The 19,952-nt window shown below is 38.0% G+C and overlaps 1 protein-coding gene across 1 annotated transcript in view; it reads left to right on the forward strand.

Annotated features, from left to right (window-relative positions):
• SLC13A1 (solute carrier family 13 member 1) overlaps positions 1-19,952 on the forward strand; it is a 76,656-nt gene that overhangs the window by 43,916 nt on the left and 12,788 nt on the right. Inside the window, exons 7-10 of the mRNA XM_027102064.1 lie at positions 2,320-2,471; positions 12,802-12,921; positions 17,161-17,259; positions 17,673-17,774. Coding sequence (XP_026957865.1) covers positions 2,320-2,471; positions 12,802-12,921; positions 17,161-17,259; positions 17,673-17,774 — 473 coding nt within the window. The remainder of the gene's footprint in view (positions 1-2,319; positions 2,472-12,801; positions 12,922-17,160; positions 17,260-17,672; positions 17,775-19,952) is intronic.

The raw sequence follows: 19,952 nt of genomic DNA on the forward strand, positions 1-19,952 counted from the left end.
AGAGATCGGGTGACCATCACATGCAGAAACCACAGGGTGTCATAGTGGAAGAGGTGCATTACTCCACAGAAGGAGCAGCAACCTGATGTTCTTATTTGGGTGACAGGAATCTCTAAAAGCACCATGACGCATAAAACCCATAATACCGCCCACCAGATGAGGCCATCTGGAACATCCATCAAACATAAAGAGAAATCTGTATGTCTTCTTTGGAGAAATGTCTATTTAGGTCTTCTGCCCATTTTTGGATTGGGTTTTTTTTTTTTTTTTTTTTTTTTTTGGTATTGAGCTGCATGAGCTGCTTGTATATTTTGGAGGTTAATCCTTTGTCAGTTGCTTCATTTGCAAATATTTTCTCCCATTCTGAGCATTGTCTTTTCGTCTTGTTTATGGCTTCCTTTGCTATGCAAATGGACATATATACACTACCAAATGTAAAATAGATAGCTAGTGGGAAGCAGCCACATAGCACAGGGAGATCAGCTCCGTGCTCTGTGAACACCTAGAGGGGTGGGATAGGGAGGGTGGGAGAGAGACGTAAGAGGGAAGAGAAATGGGACATATGTATATGTATAACTAATGCGCTTTGTTATACAGCAGAAACTAACACACCATTGTAAAGCAATTATACTCCAATAAAGATGTTAAAAAAAAAAAACCATAAAGAGTACTAACATCGTATCTTACTTAAACCAGTCAACTAAGACCTCTCCTAATCCTTACTGCTCTTCTCCCGATACTGTCCATCCCTTGCCACTCCAAATATGGAGGATTTAGAAACTTGAACTAGCAAATGGTGGGAGAAACTGGAGCTAGAAGAGAGAGAACAATACAAACCCACAAACCTACTTCCAACTATGGGCTTTTCAGCAAGCCTGATCTAGGGGACAAGCAAAAGTTTAACTTTACTAAAGTTTGGACTTTTGCTAGTAGAGGACTCTTTATTTCAGCTACTGAAATGAGGTTGCTTTTTTTTTTTTTTTAAACTAAACATGACTGAAAGACTCTATTAAATGAAGTGACCAAAAATGTTATAGATTCTACTCCAGATTTCACCCCAGGGATAGCAAGAATCAGACCAACAGAGTGTGTTACATGGATCACAGGCGAGAGAAGGAATGAAGTTGCTTTTGTATTGCACCTTAGGGAGCTCTATTCCTAAACAGAAACATTAGAAATAGTGATTTTTTTCAGATGGAGCCATCTGAGGATGTGCTATTGTGCAGGAACTAGAGGAGAGGGTGACAGGAAGAGCGGAGTCGAAGGTCTCTGGAAATGAGATTTAAGAAATGTGTAAAGCCCGGATATTTAAGGGGTTACTCATGAAGACGGTATAGTTATCCAGGTGCTGACAGGATTTGCAGGATGAGGAATGTTGTGTGCCAGATGGGCATGTCATCTTTAGTGATGGCAGTGGGTGACTGGGAGATCAGAACATCCTGTCCAAAAGAATAGGCAGAGAAAGAGCCAAATTATATGAGCCTTAAAGAGAAGTCGATTAGTTTTCATGTCAGTAGAGGATTAATGTCCTGGAAGAGGGTGAGAACAAGGACACTGACTCTCTCTCTCAACAGTGAAGTACAGAGGGTGAAAACGTTCAATTTCACAAGTAGTGGTATCCTCTGGGGAGGATCAGAGAAAGTGCCAAATAAAGAAACACTCCAACAAGAGGTTTAGGAATTCACTGACCATGTACCACCAGTTCAGAGGGAAAACCCTGGAAAGATTTGGGAGTGTTTGGTGAGAAGGGAAGAAAGGAAGTTAAGAGTTGCCTCAGGAATAAGAAAGAAGGATGAATGAATGAAACTGTGTAAAGTATTTCAGTGGTTATGTATTTTTATTGTTAACATTTCTATTGATGGAAAGATAAAGGTTGCATTATTGGGCTGCCATAACAAAATACCATAGACCGGGTGACTTAAAAAGCAGGAACTTATTTCTCCCAGTTCTAGAACCTGAAAATCCAAGATCAAGGTACCAGCAGGATTAGTGTCTGATGAGAGCTCTCTCCTTAGGTTGCAGATGGCTGCTTTCTCTCTGTGATCTCACATGGCAGAGAGAGAAAGATCAAGCTCCCTGGTGCCTCCTCTTACAAGAGCACTAATCCCATCATGCAAGGCCCCGACCATCATGACCTCATCTAACCCTATTACCTCCCAGAGTCTCCACCTCCAAATACCATCTGATTGGGGGTTAGGGCTTTCAACATATGAATTTTGCGGTGGGGTGGACACAGACATTCAGCCCATAACAAATGCTATTACTGCTTGTTATGACCACAAACAGAGCTGTTCTCATGTACGTTTTATTGTTGAACAGAATTCAGGCACAGGAAGCAAATATCGAACAAAGAAGGACCACATGATGTGTAAACTTATGTGCCTGTGCGTTGCTTACTCTTCTACCATTGGTGGATTGACAACGATCACTGGTACCTCCACCAACTTGATCTTCGCTGAGCATTTCAATATGTAAGTAAAATTGTTGGACTGGTGATTTAATAAATGGACAACACACAAATTATAAGAATTATTCTTACTTGTTTCAGAGAATCCAAAGACAGATGCTATATTGAGTTAACTCTCCTTTGTTCCCCATCAGGACTTCTATATTTCTAGAAACATGCCCTTCTACTCGTTCCCATGGAGTTAAATATGTAGGGCATAGTGAATTAACAGGTGTTTGCAGATTGCAAGGTCACCTTGAAAGAAATAACTCCTGGATGACCATGCTCACCAAACACAGAAGACACTTTTCTTTATAAATAATATTGCAAATGGTAGTTACCTACAAAGAAAGGGGACTGTTTACATGGGACAATTTATGTAGGGTTTTGCAACTGACATTTGAACTTAAATGATGAGCAGGAAACAGAATTGCTCATTACAGAAAATTTGGTGTTGAGGTTGAAAAAGATTTGAAGGATTGTGCAATTACCAAAAATAGCAGTAATAAAGTATTCTAAGGACAGATGTATGAATCTGAATATAAGTTAATGCTGTGATGTTACTCCAGTGCAGAAAATGGGGAACCTTGGATACAGTCAGAGCACTTGAGTTAAAAATTCCACAACTTTCAGTCACTTACTTTGTGAATTTGAACAATAAAGGGTAAATAACTCTTCCAAGACTTAATTTTTTCATACCTAAAATAGTCACAGTTCATATGATTATTGTGAGAATTAAATGAAGTAGACTATGCAAAAATACTTGGTACCATGTAAGAACTATTGAAGCAATAGTCTGAAAGTCCATGCTTTTTTGTGAGAGCTCAATCTGATCCTGCACCCAAGGTATATTTTCAAGGACTAATAGGACAGATAACTGTCAGAGTGCCTGGAAGGTGGGCAGTGCTGAGGATGGCCTGGAACAGGATTTAGGTCCTTTTCACAGAAAAATTTAGGAAAACCACACTCTAGGAAACAGATTCAGAAACTCTGTGAACTTTCTGAAATTATTTGCAAGATGTTCCAAGAAATCCAAGGTTCCAAAAATGTCACCCTCCGTTGTGGAAAGAATGAGAACTTATGTACAAAAGAGAACACTAACAGAACAGTTTAGGGAATTTATAACACAGACCTCCATGTGCGCTTATTGTTTCTATTAGTACACAACCATCATGTGTACTCCAACGGCCTACTTAGAAAGGAACCTTAGAAAGACATTTGGTTTATAAGTGGGAGACTTCTAAAATTCCTAGTGCAGAGAGGATTTATCCCATTTATCTCCCAGTTCAAGATAGGAAATGTACTTGATCCCTTTCTGAAAGCTAGACTTCTGTCCTTTCCCACGAATCCCCCAAAGAAAGAGATTCCACATTTCAGTCCTCTCTGCAAATCTCTTTTTCTAAAATTTAGACCAATTTTTTATTTTTTATCTTCGTTGGTGTTAGAGAACTGCTGGTTTCCACCATTCCCATGAAATTACTTGGTATTGTCAAAATGACCACATTGAGTTTGCCCTTGGTCTTTGTGTTCTTGCCCAATGTATCGACAAAATTTTCTTTTATTTAACTGTTCCTTTGACTCTCTGAATGCATTCATCCATTTGCAATGACAGATTGAGAGCATTGTAGCACTTTGGGAAAAATGTTTTAGTAACTATTTTCCCCAATTGTCTCATCTTCTAGTTCTTCTAATCATGGGAATTTGGCCAAAATGTTCTTTAAATTTAGAAAATACTTAAAATGTGCTTTAAAATTTAGTGGGTTTTTTTCTTCAAGTTTTCTTTAACATTAAGAGTTATATGAAAACTGGAAAAAAACTCAAAGTATCCCTTCTTGATAGAAAATATTAAAATAGAAGGGGGAAAACAACCTTATGTAACAAAGTATAATTGATACTATTAAACAAACTATTTAATAAATGTTTTCTTAAATATTGACCCTAAAAAATACAACAGCAACCCAAAGCAACAATGGAATGAAATGCCTTCAGTTTCACTGGAAAAAGTTTCAGAAACTTAAAACTGCAGAAAATAAAAAAGATTTATTTTCTATGTTCAGATGTTTGGAGCCAGAGAGAAATCGCCCTTTATTTCCAAATCCACTACAATAATCTCACCTTTTCTCTTGACACTGCTTGCCATCTTTTTGAGCAATACCAACGATCATTTTGTACAAATTCATTTTGGGTCTTGCCAACTTCCAAAGGGTACATAAGCATGAGAGTCAATGATTTCCTGCCTTTGACATTTAGAAAAAGGTGCTATCTTACAAATAAACTATGGGAGGAAGAGACTGGATAACACATTTAAAAGCCTTATCTATCTATCTGTCTATCTATCTATTTACTTATACATAAAATATATTTATATATTATACGTGATGTCTTTTGTTCTCTTTTTTACACAAAGGAGATAAGAACAATGAATTCTGAGAAACCTAAATTTTATTCTGTGCAAATAAAAAACAGATCTTCACTTATTCACTCAGTCAATCAACAAACATTTGTTGAGGACTGACAATGTGCAAGGCATGGTTTTGAATTCTTTCGGAAAAGGCAAAAAATAAAAATTACCAGAAAGAAGATTCCATCTCATTGTCTAGACAAAACATACATATATGGAAACCATGAAAACATTTAAAACATAATAACATTTGTTCTTTGACATAGAAGGAAGAAGGTAAAGTGACATGTATTGAGCCCTTGCCAGATGAATTACATATATTATAGTGCCCACGAATCCTATATATCCTTGCTGTGGAAGTGGTATACAGTGGTAATTAAAGGTATAGCTCTGAGATTAAAATGTCTGTGTTCAAATACCAGCTCTTGGACAAATTACTTAATGTCTTTAATCCTGTTATTTTCCCAGAATATAAATGAAGATAATAATAAGATATCTCTCTCTCTCAGAGAGTTGTTTTGAGTTTTACATAAAATAAATGGCACTTAGAACAGTGCCTAACACAAAGCATGTGCTCCATTAATGTTGGCTATTATTAGTAGAGTTGAGAAAGTTGGCATTCAGCTTAGCAGTTTGAAGGCCAAACCAAGATCAGTCAGACCCCAAAGTCTGTCTCCCTAAAATATTACCTTCCTAGTAACAGTTGAACATGCATCCTTAAAGAGGACTCTAGCTGTGTGCAGCACCCCTTGATCAGTTGAGAAAATCTGTCTGTGTAACCTGGCCCAATCTTAAAAGAGATAAACACCATGTTTATGGAGAAAATGAATGCAAATAATCCATAAAATCAAAGCACAAAAATCGTGTCATCAGTTTTGCAGGGAGGCAGTGGATAGTCTGTGCATGTCTCTGCACAGTTGAGAATAGCAGTGTGCACATTGGCATTATAAGAGTCTGGGGACGGGAGACCAGTTAGGAGTTTATTACCAATGTACTGACAAATGATGAGAGGCAGAACTAGATTAGCTGTGAAGTGATGGGGGGATTTAGTCTTAGGGCACTGTACAGTCAGAAGGTAGTGAGTAACTAGGTGTGAGGATGTAAGGCTCAGCAGCCATGGCTCACAGGCCCAGCCGCTCCGCGGCATGTGGGATCTTCCCGGACCGGGGCACGAACCCACGTCCCCTGCATCGGCAGGTGGACTCTCAACCACTGCGCCACCAGGGAAGCCCCATGTGGGATTTTGAAAGACAGAGGAGACCATTTTCCAAAGGGAGGATGAGTCAGGAGCATGCAATGTTGTGTAAGGGCCAAGTAGGATGATGGCTGAGAAGAGGCTTTTGGTTCTCATCAGTGTCCTCCAAGAGGGCAGGTGCAGTGGAACAGTGGGGTTACAGGGCAGAATTCGGACTGAAGAGAGTTAAGGAGTGAGGACATCGTGGGAGGGCAAGGCAGCTAGTTTAAATGATTGTTTCAAGTTTGACAAAGAAAAGGAAAAAAGAGCAAGCATGGTATAACCAGAGGTAGAGTGTTCCTTTAGAACAAGGGTAGTGTCAGTCTGGTTTTACACTCAGGGGAAGGGGACAGTAAAAACAGAGCTATGTGAAGTTAGGGGAAAAAAGAGCGAGAGAGAGAATATATTGATTGGCTAAGAGTCAGGTGGAAGTGGAATGGAATAGAAACAAGAGTAGAAATGTCAGTCTTGGGAAAGAAGGATGTGTCCTGCTGAGTGATAATGAAAAGGGACAAGTGAAGACAGAGATCTCTCAAATCACGTGTATGCATGCCCTCATTTCACAGATGAGGAAACCGAGGCTCCAAGAGTTTAAATCATGATCACTAGTCAGTGGAGGCACTTGGCCTGAGTCCCATTGCCCTTTTCACTCTGCAGCCTCATTGCCTCTCTGACCATCTGTGAGGGGGCCATGTTGGCAAAAGTCTTGAAAAAGCAAGTTTGCTGACAGCGACAAGTAAAGACTGCATGGGTATTTGCATTCATGCGTTGCATTTTCTTTTTATAAAATATAAACCTGCACACATAACAAGTATTATTTAAAAGAGTTGCAAAGCTGGGAATGTGGCTAGTTTGACTGAACCACTCCCTCATCGTCATAAGCTGATGTACAGCTTAGAAAGTGATTTTCAGAACAATACTGAGAAGACTAAGCCAATTCTCTAACTCAGCCAGAAGGTAGGAAACTTCTTGTGTTCTTAATCTTTGAATCTAGTACCTGTGACACCCGAATTCTGACTGCCTTGTGATTAATTCACCATTAGTTATGACTAATCCTTGGAATAGGGCATTCTGGAAATATTCTTTGTTTCGTCTTCTCATTAGGGAAATCCTGCTTGCTCAATGCTCTCTACCTGACCCTTCTGCTCCACTGATAGACTCTTCTAGTCATCACCCAATCTCCTCCTTTCCTAACACTATTGTTAATAAATCTCACCCTGTAAGTAACCCATTTCTTTCTACTCTGGTTCTTGAAAGACCTGCCAATTCTGCCAATTTCTTTCTCTCCTTGTGTGGATGCTGTATCATTTGAAACTCTGTTCGGTTACTCCAGAACTTCCATTCCCATCTCCTCTTATCATAAACTATACTCACATTTCTATAAATTTGTCTTACCCACAAAAGTTGTGTTATGCACAACTACCACCCCTGATTGCAAACTTCTAAAGCCTTCATGAATTATTGTCTTCTTCATCTTTTAGCCCACAAGGGGCACAGGTAGGTGATCAATAAACGTTGGTTGCATTGAACTGTACCAAGACATAAATGAAGTGCTGACTGTTCCTGGGAATCATCTAAGTAACTGAATAATCTTTTGACATTAAAATAAAGTTATTAAGGGAAATATTATTAGGGACAGTTACTGCTTTCGTAACAGAGGAGTTTTGATGCATCAATATCACTTAACAAATGCAACAGCTATTAATAACATAAAAGGCAAATCTATCAGATTAAGAATGGAAGATATCACAAGTAAAATTTTGTAGTTTGCTGATTATCAAAGTATATTATTCAGCTTGTAGGTGTCAGCAGTGAAATATGTGGGTATACAAAACAGCTTGGAAGGAAGCTGAATTATCAATGGTTAGCACAGTCACTAATTCTACGTTAAATAATAACTATTATAGCTTCACAAACGTAGAAATGGTAAAAGAAATGTGTTTATAGGCACCCTAAATTCAAAGCCCGCTTCCCTAACCCCCGTTCTTGAATAATCACAGAGGAAGAAGGCTAACCAGTTACCTAGCAACAGCCACTTTCAAAACTTACTATGATTCCCCCCTGCAGAAAAGAGCAATGTGTGTTTCTAAGAAAGAATTTCTCTGGCAAATAATAGAGAAGAAATTTGGATACTGCAGAGTTTGGACTTAGACATTGGTTCAGATTTCAGTCTTGCCATGTATTAGCTTAACTTCTGCAAACATCAGTTTCTCCATCTGTAAAATGGAGGCAAAACTAGAACTTATAACATTATTATGAGGATGAAATGGCATAGTGCATCCGTGGCCCTTAGCAGAGGGCCTGGCAGGTAGGAAATTGTCAATAACCCTAACCATTTTTTGTTGCTGCCGCTTCTACTTTTGCCATTGCTATTAGAAATCTAAGCCTGGCTCATGAGTAACGAGTAATTAATATTTCAAAAGAAACCTCTGGAAGTACATAAATACAAAACTGAAAAGTGACTTTGACTCAGAAATCATCAAAACAGTCATTAATCAAAAGGACTATAATCAGCGTGGATACCAGCTGATCGCACTCTTAATGGCCAAAATCTGTTTCAAGGCTGTAAACGTCCACAACCGCACCCATTCTTTTAAGACCAGTACTGTGTATTTCGTTAGTATGATTTGTGATCTTGTACGTGGGCATAAGAACACCATCTTCCTAAATATCAACACTGACGCGCATACATGCTTTAGGTCAAAGCATGTCTCTCCTATGGCGCCATCACTCCTATATGGTGTTCGAAAATGTCCTTAAAACATCAAGTTTGTACTCTAGCTTATGGATGTTTTGCAATATATATGGAATTTTCTCTTTTCACCTGGGAGCTGGTATTGAGGACACTAGGCTTTAATGAAGAGAGGTTGTGTTTTCAACATTCGTCCTGGGTGTAAATATCCAGCTTGACTGCATTCTGTGACCTTGAGCGATCCACTTAACCTTCTGAGACTCAGTGTTTTCGGTGTAAAATGAAAATATAATGCTTTGCCCACAGGATTTTTGTTAGAATTAAATGCGCTTAGCTCATTCCTCTAAGACATAGGGAGCCCCAGGTGCATTTCCTCTTCTGCTCACCTCCATTTACTTCCGAAATTATCACACCCATTTCCATGGTTTATAAATCCACCTGTATGTGGGTAACCACCAATTTTACATCTCTAACCTGCCCTCTCAATTCCAGACTCATTTGTCTAACTGCCTATCCACCATGGCCACTTGGGAAACTAAGGGACATCTCACATTAACATGCCCACAGCAGCTTCCTAATCCATCATTCCTTCTGCCAACCTGTTCTTCCCAAAGACTTCATTTCAATGAATAGCACCTTTTCCCAATTTCGTACATTTTATGCCAAACATTTGTAAAATTTATTGCCTTCTCTTCATCTTCACTGCTACTCATGTAAATTAAGCTAAAATCTACTCAACTCCACTGTTTTTAAAAGCTGAAAAATACAAATTTTTAAATAAGTAAGAAAAGAAAAACAGCATGAATTTATTACCTCGTAATTTCTGTGGGTCAGGCATCTAGGCAGAGTTTAGCCAGGTCCTTTGCTGAGCTGAAATCAAGGTGTCAGCTGGGCCTGCAACCTCCACAGAAGCTCAGGGTCTTCATTCAGGCTGTTGAGAGAATTCAATTCGCTGTTTGAATTACTGAGGTGCCCATTTTATAGCTGACTATTGGCGTAAGGTCACTCTCAGCAACTAGAGGCTACCCCCAGATCCTTGCCGTGTGACCCCTTCCTTCGGCAACATGGAAGCTCACTTCTTTAGGCCAGCAGGAAAATCTCTTTTTTAAGGGCTCCCTTGAGTAAGTCAGGCCCACCCAAGATAATCTCCCTTTTGATTAACTCAGAGTCCATTTGTGGGAACCTCTGCAAAATCCTTTCACTTTAGCCATAAAAGAACATAATCCCAGGAATAAAATCTTGCCCTATTTACAAGTTCTGTCCACACAGAAGGAGAAAGGAATATACTAAGCATATATACCAGGGGCAGGATTCTTGGGGTTCATCTTGGAACTCTGCCTACCACACTTGACTTCCACTCTTGTTACGGTCAATCTTGACAATCCAGCTAACTAACATGTTTTATGAAATTCATAAATTTACATAGATTTTAAATTAGATCATGTCCCTAGCTTACTTACTATGTTCCAATTACTCCTAACTGCATTAGTATTAAAATCCAAATTCCTTCTGATGGCCTACAAGGTTATATATGATCTGACCCCTATTGGCTACTCCTTGGACTTTATTTCATGTGACTGTAAACTTAGCTCACTACCCACAGCCACACTGGTCTTCCAAACTCATTCCTACCCCAGGGCCTTTGTACTTGCTACTTCCTCTGTCTGGAATGCTATTTCCCAGTTATCTACATGACTGGCTCCTTCTTGCCATTTAGATCTCATCTCAACTATCTCTTTTGTTGGTCACACTATGTAAAATTTCTCCCTCCACCTAATAACTTTTTATCATATTATTCTGTTTTATTTTCTGATTCATTATATGCTTACCTGTTTGTTTATTGCCTGTGTTCTTCATTTAATATAAACTGTGAGAGCCTGGACTATGTCCATCTAATTCGCTACTACATCCCCAAAACTAGGAGACTATCCGGCACATGGTAGACACCCAAAACACAGTGTTGGGTGAAAGAAAATGATTCTATTAGAATTAAATGTACTTAACATAGTTTATGATAGAAGAAATCTGTATCTGCTTTAGGCAGGTACTTGCAGTCCCTTCACTTACAGGATATGAGGAAGTGGGAAAAGAACTACCACAGTGAAACTAACCCCGAGTATGCCACTCATTCCACTTTCATTCAAAATATTTACACCTGCATGGTGTTTACTTTCTTACTACTGAGTTAAAAAACAAAGACAAAACAAACAAAACAACCCCCAGAGTTCAGCTTTTTTAAGCTTTCATTTTTCTAAATGACCTATCCCTCCAGGCAAAAATTTTGAAAAGCTCCTCTCCGGTCAAATCTCACAGGACTCTCTGCAGTGGGTGGGGAGAACAATGCAGCCTGATTTCTAGGTATGAGCTACAGATGGTGAAAAATGAAATTGGGTTTGGGGCATTGTTTTGAACCTAATCCAAGCAGCATTTCTCAATGTCTTCAGGCTGAACAAAATAACATAGACCACTGACCTGTAATCCAAGTCTAACAGATGGGAGAAAAGCTTAAGCCTTTTCCCACTTATTTTATTTTCCAACTGAAAACAACATTTATTTTTAAGCAGGCAATTCTCAGTAAAACCTCATGGACATGGTAAAGCATTTTTTTCCATTCATCAATTCTCTGTATTCTATAGCAATTTTTACTTATCATTTGTCACTTTCTAATGGCATAAATATATAAGCTAATCCTAGGATCTCTTCAAAGTAGATGGAATCATCCTCAAGTTGCCAATAACTCTAGGACCCAGGGAGATCAGCTCAAAGAAATTGTAGACAACATTAGAAATCTGCAGGTTTGAAAGCTTAATTGTGTTTTTTTAAAAACAGCCTTTGCATTTGTTAGGAACCATTCTAAAATAGAAGGAGTGCTCTAAAATAAATAAATTTGGCTTATGTTGAGGCATGTAGCATGAATCTTCTCATTTATTTACATGATCTTTTTTAAGTGGCAAAATACACTTAAATTTTAAGTGGTACGATTTAAATAGAAAAAATATATATTGAAAATCTGTAATTTCTATAAAGTTCTCTATATTTTGTGATTTCAAAAATAATTTTAAAAAATGTTAACTGTTTTTATTACTTCTGTATTATATTCTGTACTTTTCCAATTTCTGACTCTGTGTCACTGCTTCATGAAGAAAATTTAAAGACAACTGTTTCTCAAATTTTCTTTTTTTTCCCACACAGTCATAAAATAGATAACTATATGAAATTTAGACTACATTTTGAAACAATGAATGTGAGGTTATGAAAGAAACTGTGCTTGTACCTGAACTTTTTTTGTTGCTACTGTCTTCTTCTTATTATGTGAGCTAAAAAGCTGAAAATAACTAGGAGAGAGAAAGGGAAAAGTTGATGTTTTCCACAGGACTTTTAATTATTTTTATCTGATTTATTCTGTTTGACTGAGCCCCAAAGCACTGTCTAATTCTAGGAAGAAAGGGCTAGAATATGTCGGTAAGATGGTTGCAGTTGCTCTGGGGCAGAAGAAACAGAGAGGGAAACAGCTTTGAGAGAACCCGGGTGGGGTCTGAGTCCCTTCCGAGTCTGGGATGTCAGCTCCCAAGACGAAATGGTAATGGACACATTCAGTTTTGTTAATTCAATTCTCATCTGTTCCCAAGTCTGCTTATTTGTCTTTCCTCACTCATATACTGACGATTTGAGTACGAATAACAAAACGCACACACCCATGCATACCCATTTCTTGTGCATTTCCATGAGTAGCAGGTACCGTGGTAGGTTCCTTCACAAACACTTCCTTATAGATTGAATAAAGGGAGCAAAAGTTATAACATGCCCACTCTTGTTTTTGTGGGAAGCAGCAATAATTATGCAGTTACAGACTCAAGAGGTGAGGAGTAAAACTAACTTCTGTATTTAATGGTGAATACCTCCCACATCTTCCTTCTTGGCTGGTGGCACAGGAAAGACGGGAAGTGCTGCTTCCCACTGACCATCAGAAAGGATTCCTCTTGTACTCCTTGTACTCCTTGTGAACACGTTTCCATATTTTCACACAGGCGCTACCCTGATTGTCATTGCATCAACTTTGGATCATGGTTTCTGATGTCCTTCCCGGCTGCTATTATTATTCTCCTCTTGTCATGGATTTGGCTTCAGTGGCTTTTCTTAGGATTCAAGTGAGTACATATTCCACGTTAATCAGATAAATAAAGGTGTCTGGGTTCCATGTTCTCAGCCCCTCATTCAGGGCTTCTACACCTATTTCACGAGTGCTGCATTTCTGCATTTCTCTTATCCACAAAACTGACACGTATGAACACATACATACATTAAGGACCCTCTAGAATATCACCTAACCATGTTGACTGTGGAAGAGAGTTTGTAGACAGAAATTCCATCTTGGTCTCCTTTGATCCCAACCCATTAAGACATTAATAGACCAGAAGGACATGAGAAGCTCATTATGGTGAGGACCCAGTCCAACCTGTTAAAGTGTTACTTTAAGACGTTTTGTCCCTCCTCTTGGTTTAATGTGGGGATTTCCTCAGGTTATCAAGTTACTTTAAACTGTAATATGCAGGGCTTCCTGCTTCATCCTAGTACCAACATTGATTTGCCCTTGAAAAACGAAAGAATATTGGATTGGGAACTGGGAGGCCAGGGACAAAGTTGTGGCTGCTCACGAGGCAGATGAGTAATCTTTGCAAGTCCTGATCCATTCTCAGTCTCAGTATCTTCAACTAAATACCATAGAATTTAACTGGAAGATCAGCAAGATCACTTTCAATGCTGTAATTCTAACACGGATGGGCCCCAGTTGAATACAGAGAAGTCAAGGTAGGAAACACGGATCAATCAAGAGCTGGAAAATGTCAAATATATGCATTCAAGGAGAATTTGCAAGTGTTTCTTTGGCTGGGACTGAAGTTGGTGGTTCATAAGTCCCAATGAGTTACATGACTTAAATGATAGCCAACACTTAAAATTATACAGGGCCCCACAGCAAAATCTAAAATGCTGCATCATAGATTCACCATATATAACAATACTCCAAAAGAAAGGAGAAAGGGCTGTATATCAAACCTTGAGTATTCTTTTTCCTAAAAAAACCCCCCAAAAATTCAACTTCATTTTCATAGGGTTTTATTTAAATAATTTCAAGGACCTATGAATGAAAAAACGTGTTATCCACCAAGCAGGGGAGACTGAAGTCAGCTTTTTGTACTTCCTTTGAACAGCAAAATACTGCAATCAGGTCGTATTCCCCCCCATGCCTGTGCCCAGATTTTCCAAGCTTAGTCATGTAAGGACTGATATTCTTTTCTCTCCATTCCTCTTCCTGGTTTTTCTCCAGAACTGCCACAATTTTGTTAGTAGTGGGGAGATGGTACTGATGAGTTTTTGAAAAATCTATTTGTCCAGATTGTGGGAGCAGTGTGAGGTTGTCCTCCTGCTGAAGCAAATGAGTGGAATGTCACCGCCTTCAGCAGGTGGGCATTAGTGGGGAGAGGCTAGCTGCATACTAAATGCCCTTTCCTGGAAATCCAAGCCTTTGGGGGTCGATTCAATCGTACAGGTGGCAAAGCAGAATGCAGGGGACAGGAATCCCAAACCAACAGAGAAAGCATCCGGTCTCAGACCCACAGCTGTTTTGTTCTTTTTTTGCTGCATATAATGACTTTATAAAATAAGTATGCAACACTTGTCATTATTCTGAAGTCGCCCACCGCTTAAAAAGGAGAAATCAAGAAGATAAAGGGCAGATGTACTGAAATGTGTTTCTCTATGAGGAAAAACATCCTGTGAAGTGCATATATTAGGCCAAGTCCATAAATCATGATCAGTAGCATGTTGAAACTCTCCCCTTGTGGTCCACTGTTGGTTAGACATGGCACAGTTTCATGCTCCAGCTAATTCTTCAGTGTCCTTTTCAGTCTGCCAGGGTGTTCACCTCCAGAGGTTTTAGATTGAGAAACAGAAATTATTAGCCCCTCCCCTGGCAGGCCACCATACATTCTGATTAGCATGTTGGCTGTTAACACAGTTAACTCACCCATCATAAATGACCCCAACCCACTCGGGAAGTGAAGCTCATCTATCAGTGCCACGGAAGTTATTTAAAAGGAGAGGTTGATGCATTGTCATACGCTTCATCAGCTCCTTTGTGAAGGCATTAACCTTCATTTGTAGCAAAGCCAGTATGGCTTTTGACTTAACTATTGATTATCCCCAACCAAAGTGACAAAATACATATGCAGTCTACTGGGTAGAAAACAGTTTCTAAGGAGACTCATCTTTTCCTTTAACTCTACTTTTTAATTCTACAGATGGTTCTCAAGGCAGTCCACGGATCAGTTTCTTTTTTAATGGTAGGATTTATATTGTGACAAAGGGAAAAACTTCGAGACTGGCACTAGTCATAATCGAATTGAGGCTATAAAAATTAAGTATTACCTCATTGATCTTAAACACAACAACCAATCATGTTCCCTGGGGGTTGTGTGTGCATGAGGGTCATTATGAATATGTAGGATAGATGACTTACGAATTAAGGAAACTCTGATCCTTCACAGGGAGTAATAGTCCAAACAAATCTGAGTAGCAGAGTTACAGAAAAATAAATAAATGAAATGTGTCTTTGTGTGATAGTTGCCCTCCCCAAAATATCAATGTTTACCAGCAATTTTACAGAAGAAAATGTCCCTGATTTCTTTTTTTAAAAAACTGCTTTATTGAGGTATGACTGACATACAAAGAGCTGTAGATATTAAATGTACACAAAACTTACTGTGTTTGGAGATAAATATACACCCATGAAACCATCATCAATATAAATGACATAAACTCATCCATCACTTCCAAAAGTTTCCTCCCACCTCCTTTGCTTTTTGGGTTTTTTTTCATTTTTCCTTTTGTAGTAAACGCCCTTCATATAAGATCTACGCTCTTAGCAAATTTTTAAGTATATAATACAGTATTGTTCTTCATAGGCTTTATTTTGTACAGAGATCTCCAGAACTTACTTATTTTGCATAACTGAAACTTTGGCCAACACCTCCCCATTTTCCCCTTACCCTAGCCCCTGGCAATCACCATTTTACTCTCTACTTCTATGTGTTTAACTGTTTTAGATTCCACATATAAGTGAGATCATGCAGTATTTGTTTTTCTGTGTCTGACTTATTCCATTCAGCATCATGTCTTCCAGGTCCATCCATATTGTGGCATGTATCAGTGCTTTATTCCTTTTTATAAGTAAATAATATTCCATTGTATGTATATACCACCACTTTTTCTTTATCCGTTTGTCCATCCATGGATATTTGAGTTGTTTCCATATTTTGGCTGTTGTGAATAATGCTGCAATGGATATATTTGAATGCAGATATCTCTTCAAGATCTAGATGTCAATGTCTTTAGATATATACCCAGAAGTCCTTTCTATACCAACATATAATCTAACTGAGCTTCTCATAGACATTCCAAGAGATAATCCATAAGAATCTGGCCATTTTCCCATTTGTTTCTTCCTCTGGAGGGTTTTTTTTTTTTTTTTTAAATCAAGGTTTAGAGCAGCACTTCACAAAAGAATGTTCAAGGTTTTGAAGACCCTGGACTTCAGGATAGGTAAATTAGTCACAGGAGAAAGGGGTCACTAAAACAAGCAGCTAAAAGAAATAGAGACTGACAGTTACTATTAGAAGTAAATTGGAAAATTATCTGGTTGATGCTATTAGGATATAAGGAGTAAACAAACTCAAAAAAAAAAACAACTAATAGAATCGGTTTTAGTTCTGAGAACAGACCTAGTTTGCACTCTGTTCATCTTCAGTGTATGTGACTTCTATGCCCTAGTGTATAACTGGAGTTTAGCATATTTTGTGAAAATTGATGGATCTAGCAACCAACTATCTCATAAATTTGACAGAGGTACTGAGTGAATGAATCAAGTATTTACCATGTATGTCAGTGTTTAGAGATAACTGGGCCAAAAAAAAATCCATGATACTGCCCCTGCCCTCTAATAATTTGTTTCCTCACTAGTGAGATAAAACTTATACATGTGCGAAAATTAACAATAAAGATACTTAAGAAATATATTAAAATATATAACAATGAGGTATATAATGAAGTATTAAATTAGAGATGAGTGGTACATGGCAAAATTCCAGTGGTGCAAAAGGACTTGGAAGAGATCAGTGGATGATGTCATGGGAGATATGGAATGAAAATTAAGCAAACCAGGGAAAAACAGAAAAAAGGGGAGAAGAAATTCAAAGAAGGAGATAGGGGTATAGGCAAAAAGCACAGCTTTTTATTATTAGCAGGGAGATTTGTATTTTCTGACGCTTTGACACAAGTATCTTCTATAAAGGGAGAATTCTTTGCTTAACAGGCTTAATTATTCTTTTCAGCTTTAAGGAGATGGCACAGTGTGGCAAAACCGCAACAGCCAAACAAAAAGCTTGTGCTGAGGTTATTAAACAAGAATACCAAAAACTTGGACCAATAAAGTAAGTTACACACACACACACACACACACACACACAAGCAAGCAAGCAAACACACAGAGAGATGCTGCTTATACTGCAAGTATCTGTTTAAAGGCAAATATGTGCACAATTGTCTTAGTGTATTTATTACACTTGATAAGGGCCCTGAATGTTCTAACCTTTGTGACTATAACTCAACATGATAAAATACATACCTTGTCTAACTAAAACTTACCAGGTGGAAGGACAAGAAGCTGAAAGGCCCACAGAGGACTAAAGCCCCTTTCAAACTGCAGATTCTCTTAAATACTTGATACATCAAGTTTTGACAGTGCTTAGTGTTCTGCTAAGACTACTTCTGACAATAGTTCAGGGAGTTTCTACAAATGTCCTGACTGAGAAAAATAAATGAAAGGATTGGAATCTTCCCACAGGTATCAAGAAATTGTGACCTTAGTCCTCTTCATTGTAATGGCCCTGCTATGGTTCACCCGAGATCCTGGGTTTGTGTCTGGTTGGTCCGTGCTTTTTTCAGAGTAAGCATTACATGTTATGTTTGTCAACACTTCCTGTTTTATACTCAGCTTTTCTCCTAAGTGTTTCCTATAACTCTGAAAAACTGTATAAGATTTTTTTCTTCTTTTCCATCGAAAAGATTTAATTCTTATCTTTTCAGGAAAAAAAAAAAGATAAGGAATGAAATCTAGGGTAAGGCAGCAAACAAGGTAACCAAACTACCCTGTAACTAAAGATAAGTCTCCTTCAGACAAGGCTATTTTCATCTTTACAAAATTAGAAATATGATTGCAGGAAAGCCATGTTTTAAAATGGTCAGGAGTATAGACCTTGGAGCCACACTGCTTGGGTTCCATTCCTGGCTCTTCCACTTACTTTGGGCAAGTCACTTACCTCTCAGTTTCTCCACCTGTAAAATGGCGCTAATTAGAATAGTGCTGCGCTTCTCCCCACAGGAAGTGCAGTATAATTGTTTATTATGTGAACTCAATGCCACTCAGTGCTTCTTAGTAACCTGATATGAATTCATATTCTGTGATTTTTGCTGGCTTATTTTTTTTATTTCTATGGAGGGTTATTTATTTGGTTCATATTTTGTCTTTTCCTCTATTGATGTCCATTTTTGTGTTAGTCGCTATAAATCCATCCTGCCCCTATTTTATAAATAAGGAAATCCTGAGTAAGCAATAAGACTGAGTTTACAAACTAATGTTAGAAGCTGGGTCAGAGTTAATTTTATCTCTCAGTGTCTAATATCCCAGCAGACATTGCTGAGTCATGTGAAGTGAGGGGGAAGATTGTAGCATAATTTTCTAAATTAAGGACCATCCTACATGTCAATATAAATACTTTGGTTTTGAGATTCGCATTCCCAAATCTGTCTTTCACTGAAGTCCTCTGGATCCTAAATTCAGCAGATCTCTGATTTGAACTTCCTGTCTCACATCCCCCAGCAAAAATCCATGTAGTGGGGGTAGAAACCAAAAACATTTGAGTCAGATCTATTCTGCCCACATGGAATGAAGAAATTCTTGCATCGGAGCCTTCTGCTTATGTAGGCATTGCCAACATTTTTTTAAAGCTGCCAAGTCGGCGTCCCAATTCCTAGTGAGCACACAAGTGCAGCAATGCAGTGTGGTACATGTTTCAAAGGATCAGCTGCAGCTTTATAAACTTTTTATTTCCATTAGGACAAAAACGTTTCATCCCAAGAAGTCAAAACAAAAGGTAGTATCCAATCATTCAAAGCAAGCTATTCAAAGCAAACTATTATTTAATAGTTTCATTCGAACTTCATAGTTTGGGAATAGGACCTAGACCAACAGAAAAAATAATTCTTCCTCCTTTTAAAAATCCCACTCCTATTATTCTAGAGAGGGAGGGTCTTCTCTAAACACCAGTATGTAAAAACCAAATGAAATCAGGCAATGGGTAATAAAAACCAGGCAGAAATCCCAAGAGGAAATTCAATATAATCAGCTTCTAATTTCTACTCCTTATGGGAGGAAAATGTAATTCAGGAGATGGTTTTTTTTGTAGCAGGAAAACAAGGCGTACTTGCTTTGGGGAGGTGCTCATGATATCTAGAATTCTGAGAGAAAACAATAAGAAAAGAAACAAAGCTTTGAAAGAGGAAGGGATTTGAAGATATACATCTAATTGGCAATTAGATGTATAAATTGCCAAGGCAAATAAAATTTGCATAAGCTTAATATTTTGTAATACTGAGACAACCTTAGTTCATAATAAACCAAAATAAAATAAACTAATAATAAATAAAATGATAGTAGTTTTAAAAGTCTTTTAAAAAGCAGTTATTTCTGTACTTATGGCTTGATTTTATTTAAAGTATATATTCTGTAGAATACATTTGTAATGTAGAGGTTTTAGGCATTTAGAGTTTCCAAAGCTAGAATGATAAATCTAGATTTATAGCTACCACCTCATGTTTTCATTCCATCTGTTTGAACCTGGAAGGAATTCAATATGTCTTTTCATATAAAGCAAAATCAGATTACATGATGCCTGACCTAATTTGGCAAAAATTCAACCAAAATTATAACTGAAATAAGAGAAATAAGGAACAGTAAAATAATAAATATGGGTTAAGTTTGTTGAATAAATTACACCAAGGCAGCTTTTTACTCCACAATGAAATAAAGAAAATCTGTATTTGGGGAAAACAGACTGCTTTATAA

The sequence above is a fragment of the Aethalodelphis obliquidens genome, unplaced genomic scaffold (assembly GCF_003676395.1).
Source record: "Aethalodelphis obliquidens isolate GAN/ISIS:26980383/991018 unplaced genomic scaffold, ASM367639v1 scaffold5, whole genome shotgun sequence".
NCBI lineage: Eukaryota > Metazoa > Chordata > Mammalia > Artiodactyla > Delphinidae > Aethalodelphis > Aethalodelphis obliquidens.